Consider the following 18713-nt stretch of genomic DNA (forward strand, 5'->3'; position numbering starts at 1 on the left):
TGCCTAGGGTAATAAAAGTTACATTTGTTTAATGAAACTTGTCTAAATTGATGATTATTTTAGAATTTAATTGAAACTCATGAGGGGTGTATTTTGGTCAGAAATATAGTAATGAAAGGGTTAATAATAAGAATAATGAAGATAGTGAGGCTTTACCTGGAATTTTTTCAAGAACTCTTCATTCAAATCACCCATATAACAATTCACCGGGACATAGTTGTTCAATTCTGCCAGTCGTGGGGCACTGACTTCAGCACGGTTCTTGCCAACATCCTCTTCTCGCAGGAAGAACTACAAGAGAAACACACAAAGAAGCGGATAAACATATGAAGGGAAGAAGAGATGATGAACATAGACGGGGATAAACAGAGAGAGAGAGAGAGACAGACGAGTAAGAGAAATATAGAATATTACATATACACTAAGAGTACAAAATACTCTATACTTACATACAAGGAAAACATTAAATGCAAAAGTGTGTGTGTGTGTGTGTGCGCGCGCTTGGCTTAGATTTTCCTTTGGGGCTGGCCAGATCGGAGCAATCATCAAGATTAATCAGCCGAAATTGTGAGGATGATCCGGTTCTTGACTGAAGATTGAAGGCTTTGAACGTCCCGTCCGTGTTTTTTGTATCGTCTTCTAAATGTTTTGCGTTCTTGTCCCAGTTTGTATTTTTTTTACATATATATATATATATATATATATATATATATATGTATGTGGGTGTATGTACACACACCTTTTTATCTTTTACTTGTTTCAATTATTGCATGCATGTATGTATATTGTGCCTGCGATCCACCTATGTCACTGCTGGTGATATCAATTTTAAAATTTATCCACAGATGATATGAACAGTAGTGACATCTGATTTCAAATCTCAGTGTTTGAATGTTTTGCTCATATATATATATGTAAAACTTGTTACAGCCACTGGACCACAGCCTTGAAAGAGCTTAGCTGAACAAATCAACCCCAGAACTCATTCTTCATGTCTGGTACTAATGCTAGAATAAGTACCAGACCATGAAATGATGGAAGTTAAAGTTGACCTCATCAAGGTTTGAACTCAGAATGCAGAGTGTTGGAACAAAGACTGTGAGGCATTCTATCCAACATTATAACCGTCAATTCTCTACCTCATATGTATCCCAGTTGATCCGATCAATGAAACAGCCTGCTCATGAAATTAATGCGCATGTGGCTGAGCGCTCCACAGACATGCATACCCTTGATGTAGTTCTTAAGGAGATTTAGCAGGACGCAGAATGCAACAAGGCTGGCCCCTATTGAATTACTGGTACAACTAATTTTTGCCAGCTGAGTGGAGACCGGAGCAATGTGAAATAGAGTGTCTTGCTCAAGGACACGACAAACTGCTGGGAACTGGACTTTACAATCTTAAACCAAACACCCTAACCACTAAGCCATGTGACTTCACCCTCATTCTTTTACCCATTTCAGTTATCTGACTGCGACCATGCTGGAGTACCGCCTTTAGTCGAAACAGTGGGAATGAAGCTGGAAACATATTGTTGGGAAGCAAGCTTCTTACACACACAAACATATAAACACATATACATAAACATACTCATACAGGCATATACACACACACACGAATATGTATGTATGCATTATTAGATTCCCACCACTGCTAAAAATCTGGACCCTAATGAGAGTAACAAAAAACAGGAGCCCCACACAACTCACCTGCGATGCCAGGTCAGCCCATTCAGCATTTTCAGTGTCGTGGATTGTGACGGATTTCACACCACCCAGAACAACATTCTTGGCTATTTCGACGCCAAGTCCTTTGATGCCCGAAATAAGTATGTTTGAGTGTGCCATGCGCCGCATAGCATCGTGTCCCAATACATATCTGAAATGAAAACAACAACAGACTTTATTATAGAACATTTTTCAATTAATAATAAATCTCTGAACGAGATGTAAACATTAACTGCACAACAATGTAAGGTATACTAGCCATCTCAATATGGCTAACCACTAAGGGTGGGTGTTACTATAGCTTGCAAATACCATAAGGGCATCAGAAAGTGTGCCTAAAGCCAGCTGGAGACGATCTCCTGGGGCTACAAGGTACAGTAACACCCACCCTTAGTGGTTAGCCGTATTGAGATGGCTAGTATACCTTATATTTTTCAATTAGAAGGCCATAAAAGTTAGGAAGGAGCAGAGCTGATGTAACCTTTGATGCACAAGGCGGATCAGGTCGCTGCACGAGTCCTCTCCCTTCTGAATGCAACCCAATGCATCTGCAGCTACAGAAGAGAAAACTTATGTTGATGCGACCTGTCTTCAGCATGCTAACAATTAATTAGCCAAACTTGCCACTAAAAAAGTATTTCACACAAAAAAAATAAATAAAAATATGAATGAGAAAGAGCAGGTAAATCAAACTGGACTGGCTCCTGTGCAGGTGGCACATAAAAAGCACCATTTGAGCATGGCCATTGCCAGTACCACCTAACTGGCCCTCATGCCGGTGACACGTAAAAGCACCCACTACACTCTCGGAGTGGTTGGCGTTAGGAAGGGCATCCAGATGTAGAAACCCTGCCAGATCAGATTGGAGCCTGGTGCAGTCATCTGGTTCGCCAGACCTCAGTCAAATCGTCCAACCCATGCTAGCATGAAAAGCAGACGTTAAACGACGATGATGATATTCCACGTCTTAAATCCTTAAAAATGTTTCAGCCCGAAGACTGCGGCCATGCTGGGGCACCACCGCTGAAAATTATAGGGAGGCTGCCGTGACCAGGATTCGAACCTGGGTTACACACGGCCACAACATGGGGTCCTAACCACTAGACGATCATGTCTGTGGAATATGTGCTCTTTTGTAGTCTAGTTGCTCAAACAGGACTACCTATTTGCTGGATTACATTATAAATCTGGCACTCTGTCAGTTATGTCAAGTGTTGAAGTACCCTAAACTCTTCATGGACCAGTGTGGATCCTTCGGACCCCAGCAAATTTTAAAAGTTATACATCTTTTACATTTTTTATTTAAATGATTTTGTCTCTCATGCCTTTTATTGCCAATAATTTATGAATGCACAAACAAATTTTGAGTTTAAAATTTTCAGTCATATGGATGTTATAGCATAAAATATGGTAATTGGGGTCCAACTGGGCCCCATTAGCCTTCTTCAAAATTATTTTTTGTTCTTTTTTCAGATATTCAGAGGAACTATAAGTCAATTTTCTTCATATTTGTAACTGGTATGAATCAATATCCTTTTTATTTTATTCTTTTTGTTTTGTTTTATATTTAATGCTCTACGTATACTCTATCTTCAACTGATACAAAGACTTTTCTTCCAATACCACAAACCATCTCAGTTAAAGGTCTGTCCTGCAAGTTACTCGGTCACCCCACTAGTGTTGCTGCCACATCAAGAGCACCCAGTACACTCTGTAAAGCGGTTGCTGTTAGGAAGGGAATTAAGCTGTAGGGACTATGATAACCAGTTAGCATTTAAACCATCCATATCCGGCCCAGATATTCTACTGGTTTTGCATTAAAACTGGCCAGATTTGGCCCCTCACGTTTACTCTACATTGATATTCTATAAACAAATAGTCACATCGCTGAAATCTCAGGGCTATGAGATAATGCCCAATTAATGCAAGATAAAATGAATAAATATGCATTACATTTGACAGAGTAAATCAGAGTGCTAAACAGATAAAGTAGATAGTGAACTTTAACACAGCCCTTTGGCTCATAAATTATCACAATCTCGTAACCTCACTAGTGTTAGTGCAAATTGCACCCAAGACACACTGTAAATTGGGTGGGCATCCAGCTGCAAAAACCATGCTACAACAGACAGTAGGACCTTGTGTAGTCCCCTGGTTTTCCAGCTCCTTTCAAATCATCCACCTCATGCCAGCACGGTAAATGGATTTAAATTATGATGATCATCCTCAGGAAATATACACACATACATACATCCACAGATGACTAATATGTGTGACAGGATTTTATTTAGAACACAACTGACCCTAGAGAAGACAAGACTAAGAAAGCAGAATACTTACAGTTGACGGGAGTACAAACTTTCATCAATGATGTTTTGGTCTTCAGTCCCATTCTTGGCCATATCAATCTAAAAATTAAAGATTACATTCAGATTCAGAAATTAAATAATTAAATACATGATGAACGAGGAAATCTGGTAAATGGAAGATGTGCAAGCCCATATATATATATTCATTTGTTTCAGTCATTTGACTGCAGCCATGCTGGAGCACTGCCTTTAGTCGAACAAATCAACCCCAGGACTTATTCTTTGTAAATCTTATCTTATCATTTTTTTTGTAAATCTTCTTATTCTTTTTCTGCCCAACCACTAAGTTACAGGGACATGAGCACACCAAAATCGGTTGTCAAGTGATGAGGGGGGAGCAAACACAGACACACAAACATATATCCCGAGATTGCAGTTTCAGTTCCTAGACTGGGTGTTATGTTCTTGAGCAAAAGGCATCTCACATTTATCTGCAATCACTTAGACACCTGACTGTTCAGGCAGTGTCGATTTGATGGCAGGAGTGAGATAATGAACAGCCTCATACATTTGATCACTACAAGCAAATCATTCGTGAAGGTCATTCGGCAAAAAGTTGCCTAACCCTAACTCATATGTCAACTTCAACAGGAGAGTCCATTGTGTGTGAGTGTGTGTATATATATATATATATATATATATATATATATATATATATATATATATATATATATATATAGACATGTGTGTTTTGTTTTTTTAATTTCAAATAACTAGGAAGGTCAGGTAGAGAACTGACCTAGCCTGTGCTATGTAAAAAGCACTCAGTCTACTTTGCAGGGTGGTTGGTGTTAAGAAAGACATCCAGCCATAAAAACTATGCCAAAACAGACACAGAAGCCTGGTGTAGCCATCCGCTTGACCAGCTCCTGTCAAACCATCCAACACATGTCAGCATGGAAGGTGGGCAGTAAACGAAGATGAAGATTTAACTATAAAAATATAAAGCATTTTTTTAAACAACAAATGGCTATGAGGGTCTACCCAAGTAAAATAGGAATTAAAGGAGTCCATAGGTAAAAAAAAAAAATGGTTGGGAAACACTGCGCTAGGTGAAAGGTAAGAGTATGAATAAAAATAGAACAGGTTTCTTGTTGTAGAAGAGCTTCATGGAAACTTGCATTTTAGAAAAAAGAGGGTGAGATAAAATTTCAAGGTTTGAGGTGGGTAGAAGTGTGTAGGGCAAGGGAGAAACCACAAGTCTGGGTGAGTGCAGGTATGGCATAGAGTGAGAGATGGGAAAAGGTAAAGAGGTCTGGCTCTCCCATCGGTTACGATGACGAGGGTTCCAGTTGATCGGATCAATGAAACGGCCTGCTTGTGAAATTAACGTGCTAGTGGCTGAGCACTCCACAGACACGTGTAACCATGACGTAGTTCTGAGAGAGATGCAGCATTACACAGTATGTGACAAGTGGCTGAGTACTCCACAGACATACCTTCAATGTAGTTATCAGGGAGATTCAGTACAACACAGAATGTGACAAGGTTGGCCCTTTGTAGTACAAAGCACAACTCATTTTTGCCAGCTGAGTGGACTGGACCAACGTAAAATAAGACGGTCTTGCTCAAGGACGAAACACATGAAGGCATGTACTTAGTGGCTTGGGTATCTGGCTCATAATCATATGGTCAGGGGTTCAATTCCTAGCAGTGACTGGGTAGAGTTATTGAATAGATGTAGTGAATGGTGGATGACCAATGATAGATGAAGTAAGAGGGACGGGAGATGACTGACAGTCTGGACAGACTAGTAATGATATGTGGTTGGGTAGGCTGTAGGGGTAGTATGATGTACATATGAGTCCTTTAATGCCGGTCTTCCATGCTGGCACAGGCTGGAGAGCGTATCAGGATCTGAAGATTACGTTGGGCTTTGGCACGGTTTCAACAGCTGGACGACCTCCCCATGACCACCTCTTCACAGAGCATACATTGTGTATAAGTGAATATATGCATGAATCTTTGATTATCATTTAACGTCCGTTTTCCATGCTAGCATGGGTTGGACGGTTCAACTGGGGTTTGGGAAGCCAGAAGGCTGCGCCAGGCCCAGTCTGATCTGGCAGTGTTTCTACAGCTGGATGCCCTTCCTAACGCCAACCACTCCGTGAGTGTAGTGGGTGCTTTTTACGTGCCACCTGCACAGATGCCAGACGAGGCTGGCAAACGGCCACAATCGGATGGTGCTTTTTACGTGCCACCGGCACAGAGGCCAGTCGGGGCAGCGCTGGCAACGGCCACGTTCAGATGGTTCTGGACTTCACCTTCATAAAAGTGGTGTGGTTCACTATCAATTTTCCATGTAAAACATATCTGACTATGGGGGAGTATTAACTTGCTGGGAAACAGGTGAGGGCAGGTGACAGAAAGAGCCAACAGGACCTGGAAAATCAGCAGGCTACATTGTGGTTTGGCATTGTGTGTGTATATGAGTTAATCCATGTCTAGATATACAAGCGGTGTGGTTCATTTCTAGGTCTTCCCCAAAAAATATCTCTGGCCATGGGGAAATATCAACTTGAAAATAGCTGACGATTGACACCAGAAGAGCCAACAGGATCTGGCAAGTTAAAAGACTATGTTCTGCTTCGGATTGGTTCCAACAGCTGGACACCCCTCCTCATGACAATCACTTCACAGAGTGTACGTTGTGTGTATATGAGTATGTGCTAACCCATATCTAGATATTGCATAAGGGCTGTAAACGAGAATCACTTGTATACAAGCAGTGTGGTTCATTTGTAGGTCTACCCTGAAAAACATGCCTAGCCATGGGGGAAATATTGACTTGCTTTTAAACAGATGAGGATTGGCAATAGTAAAGGTATCTAAGTGTAGAAAATCTGCTTTAACAAATTCTGTCCAACCCATGTATGTGAATAAGTTTATCCATGTCTTGATATTACACAAGGGCCGTAAACAAGCTTCACCTTCTTACAAGCAGTGTGGTTCGTTTCTAGTAATTTGTGAAAAAATGTTCAACTATGGAGAAATATCTTGACTGGAAACAGGCAAGAGTTGGCAACAGGAAGGGCATCCAGGTGGCAAAAACATACACAGATAAATTCTGTCGGACACATGTGAGAAACTCTTGATCGTAAGGCCGTGAGTTTGATTCCCAGCAGTGATTGGGTAGAGTTAAAGGATAGATGGATGAGAAATGATGCAGGAGGTAGGAGAGGTGAGGAGAGTAGGAGATGACTGACAGTATGGAGCATCATCATCATCGTTTAACATCCATTCTCCATGCTAGCATGGGTTGGACGGTTCGACCGGGGATCTGGGAAGCCAGAAGGCTGCACCAGGCTCCAGTCTTATCTGGTAATGTTTCTACAGCTGGATGCCCTTCCTAACGCCAACCACTCCGTGAGTATAGTGGGTGCTTTTTACATGCCACCGGAGTCTGGCAGCAGCCACGGTCGGTTGGTGCTTTTTACGTGCCAGGGGAGTCTGGAAGCAGCCACGGTCGGTTGGTGCTTTTTATGTGCCACCGTCACAGAATAGTAATGATGATACAGGAAACAGGAGAAAGATAAGACATGAAACATGGTTAGTTAGGCAGAATCCTTTAGTACCTGTCTTGGGAAAGCAGGCATTAAATAGTGATACATACAGGTGTGTGTAAGCATGTGTATGAGTTTGCCCATGTTTAGATGTCACAGATGGGTTGTAAACAAGCATCACTTTCATACAAGTAGTGTGGTTCATTTTCAGTCATTTGTGAAAAGAAAATGTCTTGTCACGGGGAAATATTAACTTGCTTAGAAACAGGTGAAGGTTGGTGACAGGAAGGGCACTCAGGTGTAGAAAATCTTTGACAAATTCTGTCTGACCCATGCATGTAGAGAGAAAACAAGCATTAAATGATACATACATGTGTGTGAGAGTTTACCCATGTCTTGAGATTATATAAAGGTTGTAAAAGAACTTCACCTTCATACAAGTAGTGTGGCTAATTTTCAGTCATTTGTGAAAAAATAGGGCTGGCTATAGGGAAATACTAACTTGCTTGGAAACAGGTGAGGGTTGGCAACTGGAAGGGCATCCAGGTGTTGAAAACCTACATCGATAAATTCTGTCCAATATTAGATGATAATGATACATGTGCGGACCCATGACTAGATATTATGTAAGAGTTGTAAACAAGCATCACCTTCATACAAGGTTTATTTAAGGCGGCGAGCTGGCAGAAATGTTAGCACGCCGGGCGAAATGCTTAGCGGTATTTGTCTGCCGTTAACGTTGTGAGTTCAAATTCTGCCAAGGTCGACTTTGCCTTTCATCCTTTCGGGGTCAATAAATTAAGTACCAGTTACGCACTGGGGTTGATGTAATCGACTTAATACCTTATGTCTGTCCTTGTTTGTCCCCTTAATAAAGAAATAGGTATGGTTTATTTTCAGTCGTTTGTGAAAAACATGCCTAGCTGGCACCCCAATAATTCAGCACATTGTGGATATGTGTATATGAAATTTAATTTCATTTAATTTGTTTTCAAAATTTTTTTAATTTTTTCAATTTTGTCATTACAAGCTTGTTGGTATCTCAACAACCATGGAAGAAGTTTTAGTTTTTAAAAATATTGATAGTAAAAGATAGCACTGAGTAAGTGGGCATGTTTTAGATTAAGCTTTTGTTACTAGATTTCTGTTGAGATGCTCTGTGTTTCTTCCAATTAATTTTATATATAACAAAGAATTTAATAAAATAACTTAGTTATCATTAAGTTAGTGTTAGGCACATAAATTGTGACTAAGGTTTGGTGGAAGATTTTAATTCAAAACTTATGAAAACAAGACATTTATACTACAGAGCCAGAGCCAGTTTCAGCAGGGTTGGTACCAAAAGGGTTAAGAATTGTTTCTCTATTATATATCTTAAGCCTTTTGTTACCATATTTCTGTTGAGATGCTCTGTGTTTCTTCCAATTAATTTTATATATAACAAGGAATTTAGTAAAATAACTTTGTTATCATTAAGTTAGTGTTAGGAACATAAATTGTGACTAAGGTTTGGTGGAAGATTTTAATTCAAAACTTTTGAAAACAAGACATTTGTACTACAGAGCCAGAGTTAGTTTCAGTGGGGTTGGTACCAAAAGGGTTAACACTAACAACCATTGAATAAATGGTAACATTTCCAATTGTTAACTGACCAAAAACCATTTTTTCTGTTTCTGTCAGTATCCCATTTTATTACTGGTGCAAGTCCCAAGAATAATCCAAGATAAAAAAATGAAATTAAATTTCATATACACATCAACACAATGCTCTGAATTGCCCTTGCATGGAATTGTAGGTGCACATGCCTGGCCACAGGGAAATATTAACTTGCATGGAAACAGGTTGGGGTTGCCAACTGGAAGAGCCAAAAGGATCTGACTAATATGACATTGTACTTTGGCACCATTTTAACTGGACCATGCTGTTAATGACAACCACTTCGCATGAGTTTCAAGATTGATTTCACTGCCCCTTCCATGCACATGTCTGGCCATCGGACAATATTACTTACTTAGAAAGAGTCAAAAGGATCTAAGATGATAACATTGTGCTTTGGCACCATTTCAACAGTGTGATGGCCTCCTAATGACAGCCACATCACATGAGTTTCAAGGTAGATTTTTTTACCCCCTGCTCCACGCAAAACATACCTAACCATGGGGTTAAGGCAGCAAGCTGGTAGAAACGTTAGCACGCCAGGCGAAATGCTTAGCGGTATTTCATCTGCTGATACGTTCTGAGTTCAAATTCCGCCGAGGTCGACTTTGCCTTTCATCCTTTCGGGGTCAATAAATTAAGTACCAGTTACGCACTGCGTTCAATGTAATCGACTTAATCCCTTTGTCTGTACTTGTTTGTCCCCTCTATGTTTAGCCCCTTGTGGGCAGTAAAGAAATAAGAAACGTTAGCACACTGAGAGAAATGCTTAGCAGTATTTCATCTGCCATTACATTTTAAGTTCAAATTCCGCCGAGGTCGACTTTGCCTTTCATACTTTCGGGGTCGATAAATTAGGTGCCCGTTACGCACTGGGGGTGATGTAATCAACTTAATCCCTTAGTCTGTCCTTGTTTGCCCCCTCTATGTTTGGCCCTATATGGGCAATAAAGAAATAAAAAAAACATACCTAACCATGGGGTAGTATTAACTTGCTTAGAAAGAGGTGAGAATTGGCACCAGGAATATGGGTGTAGAAAATCTACCTCAACAAATTTTGTCGAGTATGTAAAAAGCAGACATCAAATGACGATAGATACGTATTTCTTTATTACCCACAAGGGGCTAAACACAGAGGGAACAAACAAAGACAGACATAGGTATTAAGTCGATTACATCGACCCCAGTTCGTAACTGGTACTTAATTTATCGACCCTGAAAGGATGAAAGGCAAAGTCGACCTCGGCGGAATTTGAACTCACAACATAACGCAGACGAAATACCGCTAAGCATTTTGCCCGGTATGCTAACGTTTCTGCCAGCTCGCTGCCTTGTCTAAGATAGATACGTGTGTGTATGTGTGTATATATCTGAAGATTGGACTTACCGTTTTGACAGGAGAGATGTTGTTGGTATTACAGCAGTTAAGAGCAGCTGGAGGTTCAGATTCCACTCTCGATCGTTTGGTTGGAGGAGGTGAAGAGGTCTGTGTTTCGCTACCACTGGACATCTGAATGACCAACAACAGACATTGGATAGGATGAACCAGGTCAAAAGGGTAAACAAAGTAGAGTGGGCAGAAACACCAAAGTTGGTTGAGCAAGTCACAAAAAATGCAGGTGTGCGTACGTAAGTTGATAAATATATGTGTTTGTGTGTGTACAGGTGTCCAGGGTCAGATGGTCAGCAAACACAAGCAGGTTTCCAGAGAGGCAGAAACAGGAACGATGGAAGAATGGTCAACCGAAAAAGGAAACAGAAAAAAACGTTAAGAATTAAATTGATTATACATCAGAAGACATTAACTTTCAAAACGTATACGTTATATGTACGTATGTATGTATATATATATAATATAAATTAGAGATAAAACCACTATTACGCAACTTAAGTTATCTGTTTTATAAAATTATATTTTATTTGTTTTTTATGTTTTGGTTTATGTTTTTCACTGTTTGAGTTGCCTAATAGTGGTTTTATCTCTAATTTATATTTTATGTATTTATACTGTGAAATTTGATTTAATACTAAATTGAATTTTTCCCTGTAAGTTTGGAGTTATACTCCCTAATATTATATATATATATATATATAAATAATAATAATGATATTAGGGAGTATAACTCCAAACTTACAGGGAAAAAATTAATATATATATATAAACCAGCTTAGAGAAGAAGAGACGAAACCAAACGAATCGAATCTACGCGAGGGCGCTCAGTCATACAATAGTGTAATAAATAAAATATATGCATACATACAAACATATATGTACGTACCTACATCTACATGTATATATACATGCATATATAAATATATATACGTGTGTACAGGACACCACAAATAGACGCAGAAAACGTAAAAACAGCATGGAACGGACCATTTTTTTAACAACGAAAAAACAGAGTACAAGACAACTACACAAGGAAAAATCCCCTTCATCAGCTGTCCCTAATATATATATATATATATCAAATTAAATACACAACCGAAAGAGCTACTAATAATTTCATGCTATTATGATAGCTGAAGAGGCATACTTATACAATATGCTATGTATCTTAAAACAATCTTTCAGAATCTGTTTATGCATTATATATGATTTTTAAAAACCAGGGAGCTGGACAGTAAGGAAATAAGAGAGAAATGCGGAAAAGACATGAAGGTTGGTGCAAAAAAATGAAACAAGAAAAAAAAAAAAGAGACAATCAAAAAACTAGGATCTTTGTCCTAACGAATTGCAGAAAACTCATTAAATACATCTGGTTTAGAACACAATAACAGAAAATATGTTTCAGTCTGCAAGACTCAATCCATACACACACATTTGCATTTTAAAAAACATTTTTTCAATGGTTGCATGGGTCTGAATTCATTGAGGCAGATTTTCTATGGCCAGATACCCTTCCTATTGCTCAGCCTCACCAGTTTCCAAGAAAGGTTTTAATGGAGGTTCAGAAACACCACATGCATTGCTGCGTGGTGATACTAATTTTCAACTTTCACACAATACCAAAACAAGGAAATGCTCATGTACATACATGTGTGTGTGTGTATATATATATATATATATATATATATATATATATATATAGGAGTTAAAAAATTCCCTTTCTGCTACTATAAGAATCTCCATGATGGTAAACATACTTTTTTTACAAAGGCAAAGAGAAAAGCAATGAATCAACACGACCAGGAGATTCTTATGGTCGTAGAAAGGGAATTTTTAACTCCTATTTCTAATTTCGGTATGTGGTGAAGCACTTAGCTGAACCCTAATTATAATTATGTGGATAATTTTGCCTATAAAGGTTATTTTAACGTACCGATCTACTTGGTAAAATTGTTAATTGATTAATTAATAAATTTTACCCTTCTATTATATATATATATATACATACATACATACAGGTGTGGCTGTGTAATAAGTTTTCTTCCCAACCACACAGCTCTGGGTTCAAGTCCCACTGGGTGGTACCTTGGGCAATTGTCTTCCACTAAAGCCTCCACCTAACCAAAGCCTTCTGAGTGGATTCAGTAAACAGACACTGATGATAGCCAGTTATATATGTGTGTGTGTGTGTATCTCATCTTTTACTTGTTTCAATCATTAGACTGTGGCCATGCTTGGGCAGGGGTGACACCAGTACTTATTTTAAGCATGGCACCTTTTTCTATCAGTATCTTTTGCCCAGCTGCTAAGTTATGGTGATGTAAACACACCAAGACACAAAGGGCTTCTTTCAGTTTCTGTCTACCAAATCCACTCACAAAGCATTGGTTGGCCCAAGGCCGTAGTAGAAGACATTTGCCCAGGGTGTCACGCAGTGGGATTGAACCTAGGATCATGTGGTTAGGAATTAAACTTCTTAAAACACAGTCACAACTATATATATATATATATATATATATATATATATATATTCTTACTGTGGAGGCTCGTGGCTTAGTGGTTAGGGTGTCAGCATCATGATCGTAAGATTGTGGTTTCGATTCCTGGACCAGGCGACGCATTGTGTTCTTGAGCAAAACACTTCATTTCATGTTGCTCCAGTCCACTCAGCTGGCAAAAATGAGTAACACTGCGATGGACTGGCGTCCTGTCCAGCTGGGGAACACATATGCCATAGAAACCAGGTCCATGAGCCTGGCTAGGCTTTAAAAGGGTACATTTATTTATTTATATAATATAAATATATAAATAAATGCATATATGTACATAACTACATATATATGTTTCTATACATGCATATATAGGTACAGGACATCAAAAAAACGTTGAACACAATGAGATATGAAAACAAACTTTTTTTTTCTAACAATGAAAACAGAGAAACGAGACATACAACATAAAGAATATTCTCCTTCTTCAGTTGTCCCTGTTTCATCTACTCCACGTTTCAAAAGCAAAGACAATTATATGTATATAATGATAGATCGTTAGCCACTACACACATTTTTTCACTCCTTGTTTTTTCTGTGTTCCTTTCTGTAGAAGAGCGTAAGCTCGAAATGTAAAAGACTTTTTCTATTCCTGAGCGTTATACTAATACATCTGTTTGTTTTGTACACCACCTGTCTTCGTCTTTTGTTTTTATCGTAAACTCTTCCTATATATATATATATATATATATATATAATCATCATCATCGTTTAACATCCGTTCTCCATGCTAGCATGGGTTGGACGGTTCGACCGGGGATCTGGGAAGCCAGAAGGCTGCCCCAGGCTCCGGCCTTATCTGGCAATGTTTCTACAGCTGGATGCCCTTCCTAACGCCAACCACTCCGTGAGTGTAGTGGGTGCTTTTTACATGCCACCTGCACTGGTGCCAGGCGAGGCTGGCATCGGCCACGGTCGGATTGGTGCATTTTACGTGCCACCTGCACGGAAGCCAGTCGAGGCGGTACTGGCTTCAGCCACGATTCGGATGGTGCTTTATATATATATATATGTATGTGCACACACACACACACACATATTTACTTGTATCTTTGTTTCTGTCTCCCACCCAACCCACCCTCTATCACTCAATAATATTGGTTTGGTCTCCATAAGTTGGCACTCCAGAAGAAGAAACAGAGTATCATGCTCAAGAATAATAGGTACCGAGGTCAATTTCTTTGACTAAAAATCTCTTCAAAGCAAACACACACACACAGGGTGTCCCAGAATTAACCATCGATTTCAGTGAAATTAGATACTTAAAAAAAAAAAACTAGTTTATTCATATTTTTTCATGTTTAACGTGTTAAAAATGTATGATTTTTGTAATTTTTTTTTTTTTTTGTAAATTTATATTAATTCCTGTTGGATCCCACATCTGCTAAGAAGCTTGCTTCTACTCACAAGGCTCCGGTCAGCCTGAGGCTACGCATTATGACTGCATTGGATCTACACCTGGATCCATGTGGTTGGGAAGCAAACATCTTGGTAGACATGTAGCTTTGTCTCTCATGGTGTGACAACTGGTGTTTGTTTATTTGCATCCCTGTAACTTGGCAGTTCAGCAAAAGATAAAAAAATAGCAATCCTTTGGAGATGGTATCACAAAACTGAAATTAAAGACCATTCGTTTTATCTATTTGGCAATTTCTGGAAAAAATTTTTTAGGCGTAGGAGTGGCTGTGTGGTAAGTAGCTTGCTTACGAACCTCATAGTCCTGGGTTCAGTCCCACTGCGTGGCACCTTGGGCAAGTGTCTTCTACTGTAGCCTCAGTCCAACCAAAGCTTTGTGAGTGGATTTGGTAGACGGAAACTGAAAGAAGCTTGTCGTATATATATATGTATGTATGTGTGTGTGTATATGTTTGTCCCTCCAACATCACTTTACACCCCCGTAACTTAGCGGTTTAGAAAAAGAGACCGGTAGAATAAGTACTAGGCTTACAAAGAATAAGTCTTGGGGTCAATTTGCTTGACTAAAGGCGGTGCTCCAGCATGGCAATAGTCAAATGACTGAAACAAGCGAAAGATTATTTCCTGCTCAGTGACAGTTTTGTGCAAGTGCACACACCCATTTTCTTTCAAGTCCACAAACAAGTTGAACAGTGAAACACTCACTCACACACGTTTTTCTGCTTTGACGAATTGCTAATACTTATGCATGAATGCATATTTGTCTACGCTATCGGCACAGGAGCGGCTGTGTGGTAAGTAGCTTGCTTACCAACCACATGGTTCTGGGTTCAGTCCCACTGCATGGCACCTTGAGTAAGTGTCTTCTACTATAGCCTCAGGCCGACCAAAGCCTTGTGAGTGGATTTGGTAGACGAAACTGAAAGAAACCCGTCGTGTATTTGTATACATACACACACATATATATATATATATATATATATATATATATATATATATATATATATATATATATATATATGTATGTATATGTGTGTATATGTTTGTGTCTGTGTTTGTCCCTAGCATTGCTTGACAACCGATGCTGGTGTGTTTATGTCCCCATCACTTAGCGGTTCGGCAAGAGAAACCGATGGAATAAGTACTAGGCTTACAAAGAATAAGTCCTGGGGTCGATTTGCTCGACTAAAGGTGGTGCTCCAGCATGGCCACAGTCAAATGACTGAAACAAGTAAGAGAGTATGTATAGGTCTGTGTGTGAGCTGGAATTAAAGAAATTTTTTAAATTTACAGAAATTGCCAAACAGATAAAACACAACCATCTTTCATTTCAGTTTTAGTGAAACCAACTCCAAAGGATAGCCACAAAATAAGGGGGGGGGGGCAGCCAATGGCACCCTGGGCAAGTGTCTTCTACTATAGCCTCGAGCTCTTTTGGGTGGATTTCGTAGATGGACAGAAAGAAGCTTGTTGTGTATGACCCCACCACCATCACTTGACCAAGTGACCAATAGTGTTAAGTACTAGGCTTTAAAAAAAAAAAAGTACAGGTGTCGATCCTTTTGACTAAAACTCTTTGATGTGGTGATCCTGCATGGCCACGGTCTAATGACTGATAGATAGGTAGATGATTGATAGGTAGACGATGGATGGATGGATGGTTAATAGATAGATAGATGATAGAGATAGATAATAGGTAGATGATGAACAATAGATGATGGATGGATGGTGAATGAGGGATAGAGATGATAGAGAGATAGATGAGAGAGAGAGAGAGAGAGATGAGAGTTAGATAGATGAGAGAGAGATGAGAGTTAGAGAGATGAGAGTTAGATAGATGAGAGAGAGAGAGAGATAGATAGATGAGAGAGCGAGATGACAGAGAGAGATAGATAGATGAAAGAGAGAGATGGATACAGACAAGAGAGAGACGATAGAGGGAGAGAGAGAGAGACGATAGAGGGAAAGAGAGAGACGATAGAGGGAGAGAGAGAGACGATAGAGGGAGAGAGAGAGACGATAGAGGGAGAGAGACAGATGATAGAGAGAGAGACAGACAGACGACAGAGAGAGAGAGAGACGACAGAGAGAGAGAGAGACAGACGACAGGGGGGGAGAGACAGACGATAGGGGGGATAGACAGACGACAGGGGGGAGAGACAGACGACAGGGGGGGAGAGACAGACGACAGGGGGAGAGACAGACGATAGGGGGGGAGAGAGATGGGCGATAGATAGAGATAGATGGATGGATGATAGAGAGATAGATGGATGGATGATAGAGAGATAGATAGATAGATATAAAAGGGGCGATCTTAATTGACTAAACTCTTCATAACTACGTGCTCCAGCATGGCCGGAGCTCAATGACTAAAACCACACAAGGCACATTTATACACGTTATACACACCCACAGTCGACGCGAATATCAGAAACGAGTGCATAAACAGTTACCTGTATTCACACGTTTATATACACGTGTGTACAGCCACGAGCGTGTATAATAAACCTGCAACACGCATATATATCTGTATACACACTTTTGTACGCGTTAGTTGTGCGTCTATGTTTTATACACAATATATACCCGCACATATATAATTGATACAAAAGTACGCGGTTACAATTATGCGTTTATATATCAATATATACACAAACATGTATACACATATACGTGCACACATTGATATACACAGTGGACGGGGGGAAATGTAAAAATCAACGAAACGAAACCCGCCGAGAAGAGAAACGAGAATCCAGTGATATATATATGCATATACACGCATAAATCTATATATATACACACAAAGAGAACCGATACAACCTTGTGCGTGTATGTATGTGTATATATTATCACACTACGCAGTAGTTAAAAACCGGATCAACAAAGGGAGCAGCATGAAGTCGCTCGCTTTGCTAGAAATAGAAGTCAAATTTCCTTCAACACTGTTAAAGAGTAAAGATACATTGAAGAGAGTAGTCCCAGATAGATACCAATGTCTGAGATCGAAGACAAGCATGATAGCAGCTGAGCAATATCACAGCTGACAAAGAATTAAACACACGTGTGTATGTATGTATGTATATATGTATATATATATATATATGTAGGTCCCGGGTTGAGTCGGGGTTAACCACAGTAAATAAGGTACTCAATACATAGCAGAGTAAAATAATTTATTTTATAGAAGGAGCTTCTACAGGACTAGAACTGTTTCATTCAAAAGAAATCATCAGGAATATATATATATAATTATACATATATATAATTATACACACATTCCAACCTTAGGATGTCAAATGTGAACTTAAACCTCCAATTATTTTTCAACATTGGATACAAGACGAAATATGAGAATGATAGGTGTTCCGTCCAGTCTTTCATTTATGCAATAATAATTAAAAAATACCAAGACGGTATGGTTGAGGAGAAATTTGGCTGCTATTTCTAGCAGAGAGTATTACTTTGCAGGAGGGGGGAAACGTCTGATTAGCATTTCATCGTCAACGCGATTTGAACTCGCGCCGTCATTGTGATCGACGCCATGTAATAGTCACGAGACTCAGACGAAAAGCTTTCTTCACGTGGCTGCTCGCCGTGGTAGAAATCACAGCCAAATCACCCTCAAATAAAAACGCCACCGTCTTAAACACGCATGTGACACATTTGGTCACGATAGTCCGAGTTTAACCCAAGACAAGATCATGGCTAAAAGCCATAATTTCTCTCTCTAGATTAAGGACAGACGTTTTCGAGAGAGGGGGAGTGTGGAAATTATTTATTAGATTTTGCTCATTACATCACTGGCACCTTAATTAAACCAACCCACGAAAGACAGAACAGGTAAGAGGCGCACCTCGGGATTTGAACTCCCTTTGTCATCATGGCAGACTCATCGACCGACATTACCCCAATAGTTATTTTCAATTTACTAAACAAAGCTAACAAATTTGAATATCGATCCCGAGAGATGAGGTTATGGGAATAAATAAACGGTAGCGATGACTTCAGCGGAATTTGAACTCGAAACGTTAAGATCCGATACAAAGAGCAAAACTGCCGCCGCCCTAACTATTAATTATACCACTTTACTACC

General features: G+C 39.5%; 2 protein-coding genes across 4 annotated transcripts in view; both read right to left on the minus strand.

Annotated features, from left to right (window-relative positions):
* LOC115225490 (neurofascin-like) overlaps positions 1-18713 on the minus strand; it is a 498646-nt gene that overhangs the window by 215580 nt on the left and 264353 nt on the right. The gene's annotated exons all lie outside the window — the stretch shown is intronic.
* Positions 1-18713, minus strand: part of LOC115225288 (ubiquitin-like modifier-activating enzyme 1) — a 130695-nt gene that overhangs the window by 45877 nt on the left and 66105 nt on the right. For all 3 annotated transcript variants that reach the window (XM_029796226.2, XM_029796227.2, XM_029796228.2), the window contains 4 exons: positions 10647-10769; positions 4069-4136; positions 1711-1879; positions 157-291 (listed from right to left, as the gene is read on the minus strand). In XM_029796226.2, the coding sequence (XP_029652086.1) occupies positions 157-291; positions 1711-1879; positions 4069-4136; positions 10647-10769 (495 nt within the window). The remainder of the gene's footprint in view (positions 1-156; positions 292-1710; positions 1880-4068; positions 4137-10646; positions 10770-18713) is intronic.

This window comes from Octopus sinensis, linkage group LG27 (assembly GCF_006345805.1).
Source record: "Octopus sinensis linkage group LG27, ASM634580v1, whole genome shotgun sequence".
Lineage (NCBI taxonomy): Eukaryota > Metazoa > Mollusca > Cephalopoda > Octopoda > Octopodidae > Octopus > Octopus sinensis.